This window comes from Coregonus lavaretus (genome assembly GCF_964263955.1).
Source record: "Coregonus lavaretus genome assembly, chromosome: 2".
Classification (NCBI taxonomy): domain Eukaryota; kingdom Metazoa; phylum Chordata; class Actinopteri; order Salmoniformes; family Salmonidae; genus Coregonus; species Coregonus lavaretus.
Genome location: NC_139989.1, coordinates 48,421,260 through 48,440,955, shown reverse-complemented (window position 1 = coordinate 48,440,955; position 19,696 = coordinate 48,421,260). Strand labels below are relative to the sequence as shown.

General features: G+C 45.5%; 1 protein-coding gene across 1 annotated transcript in view; it reads right to left on the bottom strand.

The window, feature by feature from the left end:
* The window catches only part of LOC311139343 (protein phosphatase 1 regulatory subunit 27-like), a gene marked incomplete at both ends in the record, with an annotated part of 29,418 nt that extends 12,615 nt beyond the window's left edge, over positions 1-16,803 (bottom strand). Inside the window, 2 exons of the mRNA XM_084174216.1 lie at positions 16,451-16,526; positions 16,672-16,803. Coding sequence (XP_084030342.1) covers positions 16,451-16,526; positions 16,672-16,803 — 208 coding nt within the window. The remainder of the gene's footprint in view (positions 1-16,450; positions 16,527-16,671) is intronic.
* Positions 16,804-19,696: the final 2,893 nt, after the last annotated feature.

The window sequence follows — 19,696 nt, the reverse complement described above, 5'->3', positions numbered from 1 at the left end:
TGTTGTAATCTAGACGTCTGGTCTGATCTGCCACTACATGTCCAATCAAGTCGTGCTTCAAATGGCCCCGCCCGTTTTGGGGCGATTTCAGTCAGGTTGAAAATCGCCCAGAAGTCTCTCATAGCCTCTCATGTAAAATCTATTTTTTTCAAATTTCAGAGCTTTCAATACAATCTCTATGGGTTTCTGAGGGCTTGCACTTACGCGCTTTCGTCATACGTAACGTAACTATGAACGTAATTAAGAAAAGAGCGGGTAGCAGCATCAATCAATTGACGTACTACTATCAAGATGGCTATAGCGTTCAGTGCAACTCGATTGTCTCTTTGAAAGAAGTTCACATCAAAGAGACAACCACAAAGTGCAGGAGCGCTTTTTTGAGTTCCTTCCCATCTCGGAATCAACCTCAGTCTCAATCGCCAGTGTGCTTTTGGAGAGACTGAACGGTCTTTTTGCCGACGACGTGAAAGTCAAACTCATTGCGCAAGCTTACGATGGAGCCAGTGTGATGAGGCGAGAGAAGGCAAAAGGTGCGTGAGCATTTCAAGAAAGGCCATTACGTGCATTGCTATGCGCATCAGCTGAATTTGATCATACAGCAAGCTAAAAAGTAACTAGTAAACTAGTCCTCAGCATGCCTGATTTCAATGAGAAAGTCATTGACCGCTTTTCTGCATTGAAAGAGAGAAGAGAACAGTTTCAGTACAAGTAATGTAGCCTCTCTCTCTCTTTGTCCCTCCCTGTCTGTCTCTTTAACACACACACGCCCAAATCAGTTCACAGTTGATGTTGTTTAAAATAGTTATTTTTCATTTTAAAAAAAGTAAACAATTTTTTTTACAAATCTATACAATTGGCCAGAATATGGTTGTTCATATTTACAAAGCCATACAGATAGCTGTGTTTACCTTTTCTATAAATTATTTTCAAATTCTGTTTTCAGGCAAAATGTCTATCACTGTTCATTTTCACAAATCTATACAAGAGGGCAGAATATGGAAGTCTATAAAAATTTCTTATTACCAATAACTTGCATCAATGTTTTCAGTAGCCTCTATCAAAAGCTCCTGCTTGCTCAGGTGCACATATTTCCAATTCAACCATGAGGCCTTTTTGAAGCAAGTAATGTGTATATCAGTATTGACTTATATGCTGCCCCTGTCTTCATGTTGTTGCTGGACATATCTTTTTTAAAATGTGTGTAGGTCACCTAAATCATCAGAAAAATTGCCCCCCCTGAGAATTTTTTCAGGAGCCGCCACTGCAGCCCAATGTTTGTTAGTGAACACTTTCACTGAGTGTGTAAAGCGTAAAGTTGGCCAAACACTTGACTAGCCATACCGTTCCTTTATTACCATGTAGCAGATATTAGAGAGTGAGAGTGCGTTATTTGTTCTGGGGTAAAGGTATCAAGCCCCTCTCCAAGCTAAGGGATGTAATGGAGCAGAACTTTTGAACCTGGGAACTTACTGACTGTACATATCACCCATTAACACCTTCTCCCCTAATAGTTTCCTATGACCCAAAGCAAACCAAAATTAAAAAGCTTCCCGCTTTACAGAGCCGAAGCTATTCCAGAGGGGGATCACTGGTTTTATGTGTTTACAATGTTTAGAAGAGATTTGAGATGGCGCCAGAGAAGATGGCTGCCGTTTTACAGCCCTCTAACCAATTGTACTATTATGTGTGTTTTTTCGCGTTATTTGTAATTTATTCTGTACATAATGTTTCTGCCATCATCTCTTATAACCAAAAAGAGATTCTGGATATCAGGACAGCGATTACTCACCTCATATTGGACGAAGATTTTTTCTTCAACGAGTCAGACGCGAAGGATATCCTACAGACACCCGACAAGGCCCAAATCCCCGTCATTCGCAGGAGAAAGAGACGGCGATATCGTGGACGTAGGTCGGGGTGCCTTGTAAGGATCCGACGGCGAGCGAGTAAACTGCCTCTTCCATCAATCCTATTAGCCAATGTTCAATCATTTGAAAATAAAGTAGATGACCTACGATTATGGTTATCCTACCAACGGGACATTAAAAACTGTAATATCTTATGTTTCACCAAGTCGTGGCTGAACGACGACATGGACAACATACAGCTGACGGGATATACGCTACATCGGCAGGATAGAACGGCTGACTCCGGTAAGACAAGGGGTGGTGGTCTGTGTATATTTGTAAACAACAGCTGGTGCACAAAATCAAATACTAAGGAAGTCTTGAGGTTTTGCTCGCCTGAGGTAGAGTATCTTATGATAGCTGTAGACCACACTATTTACCAAGAGAGTTTTCATCTATATTTTTCATAGCTGTCTATTTACCACCACAAACCAATGCTGGCATTAAGATTGCACTCAATGAGCTGTATAAGGCCATAAGTAAACAGGAAAACGCTCATCTAGAGGCAGCGCTCCTAGTGGCCGGGGACTTTAATGCAGGGAAACTTAAATCCGTTCTACCTCATTTCTACCAGCATGTTAAATGTGCAACCAGAGGAAAAAAAAACTCTAGACCATCTTTACTCCACACACAAAGACACATACAAAGCTCTCCCTCGCCCTCCATTTGGCAAATCTGACCATAACTCTATCCTCCTGATTCCTACTTATAAGCAAAAACTAAAGCAGGAAGCACCAGCGACTCGGTTAATAAAAAAGTGGTCAGATGACGCAGATGCTAAGCTACAGGACTGTTTTGCTAGCACAGACTGGAACATATTCCGGGATTCTTCAGATAGCATTGAGGAGTACACCACATCAGTAACTGGCTTCATCAATAAGTGCATCGATGACGTCATCCCCACAGTGACCGTACATACATACCCAACCAGAAGCCATGGATTACAGGCAACATCCGCACTGAGCTAAAGGGTAGAGCTGCCGCTTTCAAGGAGCGGGACTTTAACCCGGACGCTTATAAGAAATCCTGCTATGCCCTCCGACGAACCATCAAACAGGCAAAGAGTCAATACAGGACTAAGATTGAATCGTACTAAACCGGCTCTGACGCTCGTCGGATGTGGCAGGGCTTGAAAACTATTACAGACTACAAAGGGAAGCACAGCCACGCGCTGCCCAGTGACACAAGCCTACCAGACGAGCTAAACCACTTCTATGCTCGCTTCGAGGCAAGCAACACTTAAGCACGCATGAGAGCACCAGCTGTTCCGGATGACTACAGTGGGGAAAAAAAGTATTTAGTCAGCCACCAATTGTGCAAGTTCTCCCACTTAAAAAGATGAGAGAGGCCTGTAATTTTCATCATAGGTACACGTCAACTATGACAGACAAATTGAGAAAAAAAATCCAGAAAATCACATTGTACGATTTTTAATGAATTGATTTGCAAATTATGGTGGAAAATAAGTATTTGGTCACCTACAAACAAGCAAGATTTCTGGCTCTCACAGACCTGTAACTTCTTCTTTAAGAGGCTCCTCTGTCCTCCACTCGTTACCTGTATTAATGGCACCTGTTTGAACTTGTTATCAGTATAAAAGACACCTGTCCACAACCTCAAACAGTCACACTCCAAACTCCACTATGGCCAAGACCAAAGAGCTGTCAAAGGACACCAGAAACAAAATTGTAATCCTGAACCAGGCTGGGAAGACTGAATCTGCAATAGGTAAGCAGCTTGGTTTGAAGAAATCAACTGTGGGAGCAATTATTAGGAAATGGAAGACATACAAGACCACTGATAATCTCCCTCGATCTGGGGCTTGACGCAAGATCTCACCCCGTGGGGTCAAAATGATCACAAGAACGGTGAGCAAAAATCCCAGAACCACACGGGGGGACCTAGTGAATGACCTGCAGAGAGCTGGGATCAAAGTAACAAAGCCTACCATCAGTAACACACTACGCCGCCAGGGACTCAAATCCTGCAGTGCAAGACGTGTCCCCCTGCTTGAGCCAGTACATGTCCAGGCCCGTCTGAAGTTTGCTAGAGTGCATTTGGATGATCCAGAAGAGGATTGGGAGAATGTCATATGGTCAGATGAAACCAAAATAGAACTTTTTGGTAAAAACTCAACTCGTCGTGTTTGGAGGACAAAGAATGCTGAGTTGCATCCAAAGAACACCATACCTACTGTGAAGCATGGGGTTGGAAACATCATGCTTTGGATGCTTTGGTGGAAACATCATGTTTTCTGCAAAGGGACCAGGACGACTGATCCGTGGAAAGGAAAGAATGAATGGGGCCATGTATCGTGAGATTGTGAGTGAAAACCTCCTTCCATCAGCAAGGGCATTGAAGATGAAACGTGGCTGGGTCTTTCAGCATGACAATGATCCCAAACACACCGCCTGGGCAACGAAGGAGTGGCTTCGTAAGAAGCATTTCAAGGTCCTGGAGTGGCCTAGCCAGTCTCCAGATCTCAACCCCATAGAAAATCTTTGGAGGGAGTTGAACGTCCGTGTTGCCCAGCGACAGCCCCAAAACATCACTGCTCTAGAGGAGATCTGCATGGAGGAATGGGCCAAAATACCAGCAACAGTGTGTGAAAACCTTGTGAAGACTTTTGACCTGTGTCATTGCCAACAAAGCGTATATAACAAAGTATTGAGAAACTTTTGTTATTGACCAAAGACTTATTTTCCACCATAAATTGCAAATCAATTCATAAAAAATCCTACAATGTGATTTTCTGGAATTTTTTTCCTCATTTTGTCTGTCATAGTTGACGTGTACCTATGATGAAAATTACAGGCCTCTCTCATCTTTTTAAGTAGGAGAACTTGCATAATTGGTGGCTGACTAAATACTTTTTTCCCCCACTGTATGTGATCACGCTCTCCGTAGCCGATGTGAGTAAGACTTTTAAGCAGGTCAACATTCACAAGGCTGCAGGGCCAGACGGATTACCAGGACGTGTACTCCGAGCATGTGCTGACCAACAGGCAAGTGTCTTCACTGACATTTTCAACATGTCCCTGACTGAGTCTGTAATACCAACATGTTTCAAGCAGACCACCATAGTCCCCATGCCCAAGGACACTAAGATAACCTGCCTAAATGATTACCGACCCGTAGCACTGACGTCTGTAGGCATGAAGTGCTTTGAAAGGCTGGTCATGGCTCACATCAACACCATTATCCCAGAAACCCTAGACCCACTCCAATTTGCATACCGCCCCAACAGATCCACAGATGATGCAATCTCTATTGCACTCCACACTGCCCTTTCCCACCTGGACAAGAGGAACACATACGTGAGAATGCTATTCATTGACTACAGCTCAGCGTTCAACACCATAGTGCCCTCAAAGCTCATCACTAAGCTAAGGATCCTGGGACTAAACACCCCCCTCTGCAACTGGATCCTGGACTTCCTGACCCCCAGGTGGTAAGGGTAAGTAACAACACATCTGCCACGCTGATCCTCAACACGGGGGCCCCTCAGGGGTGCGTGTTCAGTCCCCTCCTGTACTCCCTGTTCACGTTTGACTGCATGGCCAGGCACGACTCCAACACCATCATTAAGTTTGCCAACGACAAAACAGTGGTAGGCCTGATCACCGTCAACGATGAGACAGCCTATAGGGAGGAGGTCAGAGACCTGGCCGTGTGGTGCCAGGATAACAACCTCTCCCTCAACGTGACCAAGACAAAGGAGATGATTGTGGACTACAGGAACAAAAAGAGGACTGAGCACGCCCCCATTCTCATCGACGGGGCTGTAGTGGAACAGGTTGAGAGCTTCAAGTTCCTTGGTGTCCACATTACCAACAAACTATCATGGTCCAAACACACCAAGACAGTCGTGAAGAGGGCACGACAAAGCCTATTCCCCCTCAGGAGACTGAAAAGATTTGGCATGGGTCCTCAGATCCTCAAAAAGTTCTACAGCTGCACCATCGAGAGCATCCTGACTGGTTGCATCACCGCCTGGTATGGCAACTGCTCGGCCTCCGACCGCAAGGCACTACAGAGGGTAGTGCGTACGGCCCAGTACATCACTGGGGCCAAGCTTCCTGCCATCCAGGACCTCTATACCAGGCGGTGTCAGAGGAAGGCCCTCAAAATTGTCAAAGACTCCAGCCAACCTAGTCATAGACTGTTCTCTCTGCTACCGCACGGCAAGCGGTACCGGAGTGCCAAGTCTAGGTCCAAAAGGCTTCTCAACAGCTTCTACCCCCAAGCCATAAGACTCCTGAACAGCTCATCATGGCTACCCAGACTATTTGCACTGCACTGGTACCCCCCTGTATATAGCCTCCCTACTGTTATTTTATTTTACTTCTGCTCTTTTTTTCTCAACACTTTTTTGTTATTGTTGTTTTATTTTACTTTTTGTATAAAAAAATGAATGCATTGTTGGTTAAGGCTATAAGTAAGCATTTCACGGTAATGTCTACACCTGTTGTATTCGGCTCATGTGGCAAATAAAATTGGATTTGATTTGATTTGAATAGTGCTTTGTGTGCTCCCGTTGGAGACACAGGCCACAGGGAGGGGCTGTAGCCTCTGACATTGACCAGGTATGAAGAATGCTACCCTGCGAGGGGCCGTAGCAGTAAACAGGGCCAGCAGCTGTCCAGCCCACAGCCAGAGCAGGAGTGTCCGGACTTCACACGGAGGGGAGAGAGCCAGGGTGCAGGCCTGCTTGTCTGGGGATAGGGTTACCCGAGCCGGGCCTGCATCCATGAAAAAGGAGGGTGAGGTGAAAGGCCAGCCATGTGGGCATTCATTTGTTGATGTTTGATTTCACAATGGGGGCATGTGACTGGGTTTTGCCCTGTGAATGGTTGGTGTTCAGCAGCCAATGGAGAGGAGGACGGATAGTGATTAAAACAAGTAACATGCTGTAACTAACCTTTACAAACCTGTACCCCCCCACATCAAAGAACAATGGCATTCTGGACCCTCTTCAGATGGCATCCTCTATAGCAAAGTGTAGACAAGACCATTTACTAGCCATGGTTCCTACCTATGAAATTGCCATTAAGGAGAGGGCACTGACATAAATGCAAAATATAAGATCCCGTGTCATGGTGGACAAACAGTTCCATTATAACTGTGACAACAAATGGGCTCCCGGCTCACTGGCCAAACAGTTTGACATTAATCCCACTGCCAATGCAAAAGGACTCCACAATTTTGTGCTACACCACCTCGAGTGCCCATGACTTACTGAAACTTACCTCAAGACTAATCCCTCCTCAATCTCTGACACAATATCCATGTAGTGTGTGCCCTTGCCAACACCTCGCCCACCATGGAGGCTCAGCCTGCAGGAGCACTCGCCCCTGTGACATCCTCTTATTTTCACACCTTTGGGGCATAACTATTCTTCGTTAGTAGCTGTGGAGGTTGCATGACAGTAATTAATTCAACTGAGGAGCCGGCGGGCAGAACATTGGATGGTTAAAAAAAATGGGAGAAGCAAGCTGCGTGACCTAATTACGTAACACAAATAGAATCTCCAGCTGGAGTTTGACCTATTGCAGGCCAGCAGGTTGGGGCTGCGCTGTCTTCAGTCATGCGCCTGCCAAGAGAGTAAAATATACACACCTATCTATAGCCAAGCTGATAGGCCCTGCAGCCATCCATGCTTACCAAACCTCCTCCTCAGCTCTGCTCTTCAATCATCACTTCTACCGTTTACCAGAGGACAGAGAGACCAACCTATGAAAGGTCATATGAAGTTGATTTGAGAACTTACAGTTCCTACCACCAGTTTAGAATTAGTTCCCATTAGTGATGAGATAATGCATGATATTATGAAGAGACAGATATTATTAGGCTAAATAGTTATTTATTAAATTAGTTATATTCATTACTCTAAATACAATTGCATAATATTGACTACTTTAGATACAAATAATATAAGCATTGATAATTTATTGGTTTTTATTGTTTATACAATGGGTGGTTTAGAATTCCCATTGTTAGAATCTACCCTGCCCATGATTTACAAGACAACATATACATGGCCACTAGAGTCAAGACTAGACAGACAGGCAGAAATCCCTTATAATGAGTCGAGAAACCTGCCTTAAGCTATACGATATTACAGAGGACAAGTTCATTATCTTAAATCCTGGAAAAGATTTGTAATGTTGAGCTTCTTGTTCATGTAATTCATGCTCATGTTGGGTTTTTGTGCTAGCGCCCAATTGACTCCAGTGGGTGTTAATATGATTCTAATTACATGTTATGACATTTTTATCATGCCGGTGGTTGTCTACCCCACTCGGCTTCCCTGGTGGCTATGACCACGTCACAGACATGATAAAATGTTATAACACATGGCCTCGTATTATTGCTTAAGTAATTACCATTTTACTATGTAAATTCCTGGTGAATAACTGTGCTACAAAATAAGTACTACACAAATATGATATATTCAATACCTAAACATGTGAATGATCTAAATCAAAACTGTACCCTCTGCAGTTATACTGAACAAAAATATAAACGCAACATGTAAAGTGTTGGTCCCATGTTTCATAATCTGAAATAAAATAAATGTTCCATATGCACAAAAAGCTTTTCTCTCTAAAATTATGTGTGCAAATTTGTTTACATCTCTGTCAGTGAGCATTTCTCTTTTGCCAAGATAATCCATCCACATGACAGGTGTGGTATATCAAGAAGTGGATTAAACAGCATGAACATTACACAGGTGCACCTTGTGCATGGGGACAATAAAAGGCCATATAACACAATGCCACAGTCTCAAGTTTTGAGGAAGCATGCAATTGGCATGCTGACTGCAGGAATGTCCACCGGAGCTGTTGCCAGAAAATTGAATGTTAATTTCTCTACTACAATAAGCCGCCGCCAACGTTGTTTTAGAGAATTTGCAGTACGTCCAACTGAATAATTTCTGCACAAACTGTCAGAAACCATCTCAGGGAAGCTCATCTGCGTACTCTGTATACCAAGATGGTGTAGCAGTGTGGTCGAGTTTTCTATAGTGTCCTTGTGTAAATAGCCAGTTTTTTTGTTTTTTGTCTATTTTGTATATATTTCTCAATTTTACTTTTCATCCTTTAACTAAATATACTTTCCTGCAACCCACCTCACCCAACGTGGAAAGGATTCTATTATTTCTTTATAACTTTTATCAAGAACCTTAAGCTGAAACTAGTCTAGCTGCAACCGAATGGCTGTGGTAGCCAGCTAGCTAGCTACTTGCTATTAGCCATCGTTAGCATCTTCACCATTGTCCGTGGACTGCACTACCCACCAGCCAGCTCTAGCTCTAACCTGGACAATTTGTCGGCCAGTCTGCACAGCGTGCTATCGACCTAGATCATATCGGATTTTCTGCCGGAATCACTGGACCCTAGCGCCGGATCATCGCAACTAGCTAGCTGCAACCGAATGGCTGTTGTCGTTGGATAATTACCATTGCCCCTTAGCAAGCACCAGTTAGCCTTGAGCTAGCCTCGAGCCAGGCCCATCTCCCGGCTATCTACCTCTCTGTCAACCGGACGGGACCTCCTAGTGTTGACACGGAGCCCCGCTGATCCAACACGACTGGTCTGCCGTCGAAATTGTCTGATGTGGTTTCAACAGGCTTCCCGTTACGACGTCGACCACGAAGATCCATCTGTTAGCCCCGGCCCGCTAGCACACGCAAGCCGTGTCTTTTGCTCGCCAGTGCTGTAGCAGCCCCCAAACTCCTATTGCTGTTCACCAGACCTTATGATAACTCAGCTATACAGCTGATGCCTTCTGGACTGTTCCTTTATACGGTACCGCATCCTGTTTATGTTTAGCCTCAGCCCAAACTTTGTCGCCATTACCAGCTGTTGTCTTAGCTCTCTCGAATAACACCTGTGATTGCTTTATGCCTCTCTCCCATGTCAATATGCCTTGCTTATTGCTGTTTTGGTTATTTCTTATTGTACTATTTCACTGTGGAGCCCCGAGTCCAGCTCAACCTGCCTTAGATGGTTCCTTTGTCCCACCCCCCATACACGCGGAGACCGACTCAATTGGTGCCTCCAGTGATGCTATCTCTGTCATCGTTACCCAACGCTTAGGTTTACCTCCACTGTACTCATATCCTTCCATTTCGTTGTCTGTACATAATGCCCTGAATCTATTCTACAACGCCCGGAAATCTGCCCCTTTTTTTCTCTGTACCCAACGCACTAGAAGACCAGTTCTTAAAGCACTTTAGCCGTATCCTTATTCTACTCCTCCTCTGTTCCTCTGGTGATGTAGAGGTTAACCCAGGCCCTGTAGCCCCCAGTATCACTCCTACGCCCCAGGCGTTATCATTTGTTGACTTCTGTAACCGTAAAAGCCTTGGTTTCTTGCACGTTAACATCAGAAGCCTCCTGCCCAAGTTTGAGTTTTTCACTGCGTTAGCACACTCCGCCAACCCTGATGTTCTAGCAGTGTCTGAATCCTGGCTTAGGAAGGCCACCAAAACTACAACATTTCCGTCTCGATAGAACTGCCAAAGGGGGTGGGGTTGCAATCTACTGTAGAGATAGCCTGTAGAGCTCTATCATACTATCCAGGTCTGTGCCCAAACAGTTTGAGCTTCTACTTCTAAAAATCCACCTTTCCAGAAATAAGTCTCTCACTGTTGCCGCTTGCTACAGACCCCCCTCAGCCCCGAGCTGTGCCCTGGACACCATATGTGAACTGATTGCCCCCCATCTATCCTCAGAGTTCGTACTGCTTGGTAGAGCATGGCGTTTGCAACGCCAGGGTTGTGGGTTCGATTCCCACGGGGGGCCAGTATGAAAAATAAAAAAATAATGTATGCACTCACTAACTGTAAGTCACTCTGGATAAGAGCGTCTGCTAAATGACTAAAGATGTAAAAAAGAGGAGTGGAACAACATTCCACAGGCCATGGGGGAATAGATAGTAGCCACCTGTTTAACATTGCATGAATTATATTATCACATTTTTACATTTACATTTTAGTCATTTAGCAGACGCTCTTAACCAGAGCGACTTACAGGAGCAATTAGGGTTAAGTGCCTTGCTCAAGGGCACATTAACGTCATTTAGCAGACGCTCTTAGCCAGAGCGACTCACAAATTGGTGCGTTCACCCTATAGCCAGTGGGATAACCACTTTACAATTTGGGGGGGGGGGGGGGGGGGGGGTTAGAAGGAATACTTTAGCCTATCCCAGGTATTCCTTAAAGAGGTGAGGTTTCAAATGTCTCCGGGAGGTGGTGAGTGACTCCGCTGTCCTGGCGTCGTGAGGGAGCTTGTTCCACCATTGGGGTGCCAGAGCAGCGAACAGTTTTGACTGGGCTGAGCGGGAGCTGTGCTTCCGCAGAGGAAGGGGAGCCAGCAGGCCAGAGGTGGATGAACGCAATGTCCTCGTTTGGGTGTAGGGACTGATCAGAGCCTGAAGGTACAGGGGTGCCGTTCCCCTCACTGCTCCAAAGGCAAGCACCATGGTCTTGTAGCGGATGCGAGCTTCAATTGGAAGCCAGTGGAGTGTGCGGAGGAGGGGGGTGACGTGAGTGAACTTGGGAAGGTTGAACACCAGACGGGCTGCGGCATTCTGGATGAGTTGTAGGGGTTTAATGGCACAGGCAGGGAGCCCAGCCAACAGCGAGTTGCAGTAGTCCAGACGGGAGATGACAAGTGCCTGGACCAGGACCTGCGCCGCTTCCTGTGTAAGGCAGGGTCGCACTCTCCGAATGTTGTAGAGCATGAACCTGCAGGAGCGGGTCACCGCCTTGATGTTGGCGGAGAACGACAGGGTGTTGTCCAGGGTCACGCCTAGGCTCTTCGCACTCTGGGAGGAGGACACAGCGGAGTTGTCTACCGTGATGGCGAGATCATGGAACGGGCAGTCCTTCCCCGGGAGGAAGAGCAGCTCCGTCTTGCCAGGGTTCAGCTTGAGGTGGTGATCCGTCATCCATACTGATATGTCTGCCAGACATGCAGAGATGCGATTCGCCACCTGGTTATCAGAAGGGGGAAAGGAGAAGATTAGTTGTGTATCGTCAGCGTAGCAATGATAGGAAAGGCCATGTGAGGATATGACAGAGCCAAGTGACTTGGTGTATAGGGAGAAAAGGAGAGGGCCCAAAACCGATCCCTGGGGGACACCAGTGGTGAGAGCACGTGGTGCGGAGACAGCTTCCCGCCACGCCACTTGGTAGGAGCGACCGGTCAGGTAGGACGCAATCCAGGAGTGAGCCGCGCCGGAGATGCCCATTTCGGAGAGGGTGGAGAGGAGGATCTGATGGTTCACAGTATCAAAGGCAGCAGACAGGTCTAGAAGGACAAGAGCAGAGGAGAGAGAGTTAGCTTTAGCAGTGCGGAGAGTCTCTGTGACACAGAGAAGAGCAGTCTCAGTTGAATGACCAGTCCTGAAACCTGATTGGTTTGGATCAAGAAGGTCATTCTGAGAGAGATAGCAAGAGAGTTGGCTAAAGACGGCACGCTCAATAGTTTTGGAAAGAAAAGAAAGAAGGGATACTGGTCTGTAGTTGTTGACATCAGTGGGGTCGAGTGCTGGTTTTTTGAGAAGGGGAGTAACTCTCGCTCTCTTGAAGACGGAAGGGACATGGCCAGCGGTCAAGGATGAGTTGATCAGCGAGGTGAGGTAGGGGAGAAGGTCACCGGAGATGGTCTGGAGAAGGGAGGAGGGGATGGGGTCAAGCGGGCAGGTTGTTGGGCGGCCTGCAGTCACAAGTCGCAGGATCTTATCTGGAGAGAGAGGGGAGAAAGAAGTCAAAGCATAGGGTAGGGCAGTGTGAGCAGGACCAGCAGTGTCATTAGACTTAACAAACAAGGATCGGATGTCGTCAACCTTCTTTTCAAAGTGGTTGACGAAGTCATCCACAGAGAGAGAGGAGGGGGGGGGGGGAGGGAGGATTCAGGAGGGAGGAAAATGTGGCAAAGAGCTTCCTAGGGTTAGAGGCAGATGCTTGGAATTTAGAGTGGTAGAAGGTGGCCTTAGCAGCAGAAACAGATGAAGAAAATGTAGAGAGGAGGGAGTGAAAAGATGCCAGGTCGGCAGGGAATTTAGTTTTCTTCCATTTCCGCTCCGCTGCCCGGAGCTCTGTTCTGTGAGCTCGCAATGAGTCATCAAGCCACGGAGCTGGAGGGGAGGACCGAGCCGGCCGGGAGGATAGGGGACACAGAGAGTCAAAGGATGCAGAAAGGGAGGAGAGGAGGGTTGAGGAGGCAGAATCAGGAGATTGGAGGGAGAAGGATTGAGCAGAGGGAAGAGATGATAGGATGGAAGAGGAGAGAGTAGTGGGAGAGAGAGAGCGAAGGTTGCGGCGGCGCATTACCATCTGTGTAGGGGCAGAGTGAGTAGTGTGGGAGGAGAGTGAGAGAGAAAAGGAAACAAAGTAGTGGTCGGAGACTTGGAGGGGAGTTGCAGTGAGATTAGTAGAGGAGCAGCATCTAGTGAAGATGAGGTCAAGCGTATTGCCTGCCTTGTGAGTAGGGGGGGACGGTGAGAGGGTGAGGTCAAAAGAGGAGAGGAGTGGAAAGAAGGAGGCAGAGAGAAATGAGTCAAATGTGGACATAGGGAGGTTGAAATCCCCCAAAACTGTGAGGGGTGAGCCATCCTCAGGGAAGGAACTTATCAAGGCGTCAAGCTCATTGATGAACTCTCCAAGGGAACCTGGAGGGCGATAGATGACAAGGATATTAAGCTTAAATGGGCTAGTGACTGTGACAGCATGGAATTCAAATGAGGAGATAGACAGATGGGTTAGGGGAAAAATTGAGAATGTCCACTTGGGAGAGATGAGGATTCCTGTACCACCACCCCTCTGACCAGATGCTCTCGGGGTATGCGAGAACACATGGTCAGACGAGGAGAGAGCAGTAGGAGTAGCGGTGTTTTCAGTGGTGATCCATGTTTCCGTCAGCGCCAGGAAGTCGAGGGACTGGAGGTTGGCATAGGCTGGGATGAAGTCAGCTTTGTTGGCAGCAGAACGGCAGTTCCAGAGGCTGCCTGCGACCTGGAACTCCACGTGGGTGGTGCGTGCAGGGACCACCAGATTGGAGAGGCAGCAGCCACGCGGTGTGGTGCGTTTGTGTAGCCTGTGCAGAGAGGAGAGAACAGGGATAGGCAGAGGCATAGTTGACAGGCTGTAGCAAATGGCTACAAAAATGCAGAGGAGATCGGAATGAAATGGGCTAAGCATCTGGGAGTGGAGAGAGCAGGGCCTCCCTCACCAAAACTTCTACCTCGGAAACTAAAATTGTTTCACTGAACCACCCGAAGAAAAAACTCTCCCAACTTCCGCCTTTGGAAATCAGAATTGTTGTGAACCACAGCGGTTCAATGTTTAAAGGAGTAGACTCAACCCACTTTGTTCAGCTAGCCAACTATGACTCCATAGCCAACTAGCAGACTAGCATCCAATAACAATAACACACCGTTTAGCGCCAACACTTGGTCACAACAAACCACCAATATTGTGATAACACACTAAACAGATCATTCGTGTCTGTGTCAAGTTCCTTACATGACGCAGCAATGATTAGACGTTGGCTAGCTAGGACAAGTAAATTGTGGTTAGCTACTTCAGTACAGCCAAATGGTCATGTTGGGTAGCTAGCAATGGCCACTGTGTCGACTCTGTTTGAAGAACGGCTAGCTAGCTAGCTTCGTGCTACAGCTGGCACGGCCGAGGACACTGCCAAGACACAGTAACTACCCACAACAACCCACGAAGCCTAGCTATGACGCCGTAGCCAACCTGCAAGCTAGCATCCATTAACACACAACTTAGCATCAACACCTGGCCACAACAAACTGCCAAGAGTGTGTCAGCACACCAAACAGACAATTCAAGTCCGTGTCGAGTTCCCTTCACAACGCAGCAAAAAAATAAATAAATAATAATAATAATAATTAAACGTTGGAACCAGCTCTCCAGCGTTGCTAATCGTTACCAATAGCTACCCGCTAGCTAGCTAGCTTCGTGCCTCAATTCTAACCCACAATTACCCACGGAAAGCTACAATAACAACAATACTAACCTACAATAAATACAATACCTAACTACAGCTAACTACCTACCTACGATCTAGTACATGGTTAAGCAAAAGTTAAACGTTGGGTAGGACTACATTACCGTTGGAGCCAGCTCTCCAGCGTTGCTAATCGTTACCAATAGCTACCCGCTAGCTAGCTAGCCTCGTGCCTCGATACTAATCCACAATTACCTATGGAAAGCTACTACAACCACAATACTAACCTACAATAAATTCAATACCTAACTACAGCTAGCTACCTACCTACGATCTAATACATGGTTAAGCAAAAGTTAAACGTTGGGTAGGAGTACATTACCGTTGGAACCAGCTCTCCAGCGTTGCTAATCGTTACCAATAGCTACCCGCTAGCTAGCTAGCCTCATGCCTCGATACTAACCCACAAATTACCCACGGAAAGCTACAATAACAACAATACTAACCTACAATAAATACAATACCTAACTACAGCTAACTACCTACCTACGATCTAATACATGGTTAAGCTTTACTCAACACTACATGTAGCTTACCCCTACTTACCTCCAGCCAGAGAAAAACACGTCCTCTCAGTCCTCTTTAATGTGGGTCAACATGATACACTGTTGTGGTATGAGACAATATGTAAATATTAGGATAAAGATGTGTAAATTACAAATGTAGGACTATGGGAGCTGGGCTTGTTTGTGTAAACCTGCTCTATTCTTCATTTATAGTGCTATACAGTATGACATACCTTGTTGCTTGTTTACATGACTCTATTTTAAATTGCTGTCTGAGATTTTAATCAGACGAGCTGATCCATTACTCATGAAAGGGGGGAAATGGACATAAGGTTTACATCCAAAATGTATGCATGGAAACATGAATCCTAGGGAATATTGAGAGCAGGGTAGAAAGTGAAAGAGCAGTTGTACTGAGAAGATTTAGAGAAGAGATGATTGAATCTCCACGTTTCCTGGTGACTTGTGTCTAAGCTGAATGGAGAGCTGTAGGCAAGTCAGGTAACTAGCCATACCATGAGGAAGAAGCAAAAAAGGCGCAAGTTTAAGTTTGCTCCACCTGATCGAGACCACTATGATGGATCCTTTCTGTATCCTCCTCTAGTCTGCAAACTGGGTCAGTGTATCATGTTGACAATCTGCCACGCCCTCAGGTCTTTGATTATAATCATTATTTTTTTAACTTCAAAAATGTATTGTAGAGGCAGTACTTACAGTGCTGCTGTGGGCTATCAAGTAAATTATTACTAGGGGCTTCAGCTGTAACTATGGTGTCTGCTAATAGCAGTATTTTGAGACAGCCGTAAAACACAGTAAACTTGAACACTGTGTACAACTGGAAAGCACAAAGTCATAAGTACCTGGGAACATCTTAGTTTGTGATAGTAGCAAATCTAAGAACAATGAACCTGCTGCCGCGATGACCTCACCACTGAGTCTCAGCAGTGCACGTAAGGCCAAGTGAAAGACATAATATTCACAGTGGTCAACGTACCTATTTTAGCAGCGTAGCCAATGGCGGAGCTGGAATCCTGCTTCAGATACAGGAGGGGCCGGATCAGGTTTCCTTGCTGAGACACGAACACACAGGCAGTAAAAATAAAGGGACACAGCGTCCCACACTTCTAAAAGTGAAAAGTTCCAAATATATATTTATCACTCTCTCCGACTGTATACATTATAACGACATTAAGAAAACCTGTCCTGTCTAGTTACCACGCCATTGGCCTTGTGACCATGGAGGACATACCGTCTAGTCTTCTCCTGTGCAGCTGGGCAGTTGACATGTAACAGGAATTCACAGCGTCTACGACAGCACATGACCTCACATGATGGATGCAGTAACATGGTAAATTCAGCAGCGTGTATTTGACAGAGTAGACAGGCTCTTCAAACATCAGACCAGGCCCTCTGAAGAGGACAGCGCCATCCATGGCCAGGACACCTCAGGGTTTGGAGGGGATGGTGGCCGGGTTGACGCTGCGAGGTACGCAGGAGATGGCCTCAGCAGATTCACCAGACTAGGGGTTATTTCTGTATGTAGTGTCCTTGCGGAGGAAAATAGTATAGGACACAGGGTGTAAACATATATCACTTTGGCTTTATTCTTGTGCAGTTAAAAATTAAAAAGCCAATCTGACCTATAATAAATGCCGTCCAAAAATAGCTTGCACCGGTTAATACCCGCTCATTAATACCCAGCCAGCATATTCTTATTTATTCTACTTCTGCTACAGTCATTTTAATTCCATAGCAGCACATTTTATTTTATTTAACCTTTATTTAACCAGGTAAGCCAGTTGAGAACAAGTTCTCATTTACAACTGCGACCTGGCCAAGATAAAGCAAAGCAGTGCGATAAAAACAACAACACAGAGTTACATATGGGGTAAAACAAAACATAAAGTCAAAAATACAACAGAAAATATATATACAGTGTGTTCAAATGTAGCAAGTTATGGAGGTAAGGCAATAAATAGGCCATAGTGCAAAATAATTACAATTAGTATTAACACTGGAATGATAGATGTGCAAGAGATGATGTGCAAATAGAGATACTGGGGTGCAAATTAGCAAAATAAATAACAATATGGGGATGAGGTAGTTGGGTGGGCTAATTTCAGATGGGCTGTGTACAGGTGCAGTGATCGGTAAGGTGCTCTGACAACTGATGCTTAAAGTTAGTGAGGGAGATAAGAGTCTCCAGCTTCAGAGATTTTTGCAATTTGTTCCAGTCATTGGCAGCAGAGAACTGGAAGGAATGGTGGCCAAAGGAGGTGTTGGCTTTGGGGATGACCAGTGAGATATACCTGCTGGAGCGCATACTACGGGTAGGTGACCTCCAGCTGCCAGTTCTCAAAATATGCTGTTAACCGCTGTCAGGGCAGACCTGTTAAGTAATATGATTAATTCACCCACACCCTAAAAGCTGAAACTGCAGCGTGTGATGTAACGATACAGTAATTACACCCTGCAGAGATCCAGACAGCTGAGACATGGAGCTGGATTGGGTTTTCATTTTGGAAATCATTTTGGAAAACGATTCATTCATAGATTACTCTTTGGACTCCTCCTCTTAAAGGGGCCGTGTTTAACACTTTATCGATAGTTTTGACTTCCCCTTGGGGGATTACCTAAAATAGCAGTACTTATTTTATTTCTTACCATATCATAATACAAAATATATTTGCATGGACATGAAATATTATAGTGTTTTGTTACATTTTGAACTTCCTAGTACGAGAACCAATAGTGAATAGTCTGACTACACTAAAGGTGGTTACATTTTAGCTAGCTAGGATGGCGATTCAAACTCAACATGACCTGAGGTGGGGAAGGAGGAGCCCTAGCTTACACACACTGTCACTAGAGCTCTCTCTCTCTCTCTCTCTCTCTCTCTCTCTCTCTCTCTCTCTCTCTCTCTCTCTCTCTCTCTCTCTCTCTCTCTCTCTCTCGCTCTCTCTCTCGCGCTCTCTCTCTCGCGCTCTCTCTTTCTCTCGCTCTCTCTATCTATCTCTCTCTCTCTTGGGTTCACCCTTACTTCCCCCTCTGTATTGCTCCCTTTCTGTCACACACAGGCGCGTACACACACACAAACACACACACAGCTGAAACATACACACACAAATAACTGAAACATAATCCAAACAAGGGACTGGGCTATCTCTAATGAAGATAAATGCTTCATCCTAAAGGCTGCAATATATACGTGTGACTGAACTGGGAATGTAGTTGAGAGCATTTAAGTCGGTGGCAGGCTGTGGGTGTTTAGCTGTGGTGTCGGGTTCTATAGCTTTTTACACAGTGTTGGTCAGTCTTTCAACGTCCCTTAGAGCTTCCTGTCAAAAGGCAAATCCACATGAGCTGGACTGTCAACAACATGTGCCATGACATTAATGAACCCAATCAACCTATTGTGGGCTATAGGCCTTTGTTGTTCAGATCACCTTGGTGATGTCGCATTAAGCTTTTTGAAGAAACTAATATAATACAGCTAATATAGATATTTTGATTTTGTGATCAAGGATATGTGATGGCACAGACATTACTAATGTAATGTTGTTGTGTTCCCTTGGGGATGATGACTCCACTAGCCTTCTGGACAGAAGAGAAGTTCTGAAATGAGTGCAGTTCTGTGTACACCTTTGTACAAAGACAATATAGTCTACACTTTAAAGTTTGTTTGTCTGTTTTTGTTCTCCTCTCATAGCCAAATACTGAGAAAAGGAATTGACTCCTGTATTACCTCATAACTTATTAAGTCACTACTCGTCTCAGTCAATCAAAGTCATGAAAGGATGGAAACTGAAACTGATATGCCTTGATGATAAAACACAGTGGAAGCCTCTCATATGAAAGATTTCAGCAGTGTGGCGCCAATGTTTCCCTACTGCATCTTAAACAAGGTGCTGCCCTCTTCTGGTCAGGAGAGGCAGAGTGGTTTGCCTGGTCACCCAGCAGGGTGGTGTCACACCCCCTGACTGTTGCTACACCCCACAGGCTTCAAAGGTTCCCTCCTGTCCATGGAGCTCAGCTCACAATGGAGGGAATTGTATTTGTGTGTATTTTTCTCCGGGCCACAACACCCATCCTATGTGCACGTTCTCAGGAGAGATTTTTATCTCATTGAGAAAAAGTACAAGGTCTCCCATTCTGCTGCATTGTTTTATTCTCAATTCACCAAGGCATAATTACAGGCATTTAAAGACTGTACAAATGGTTAAGAAGAAGAGGTGTAAAA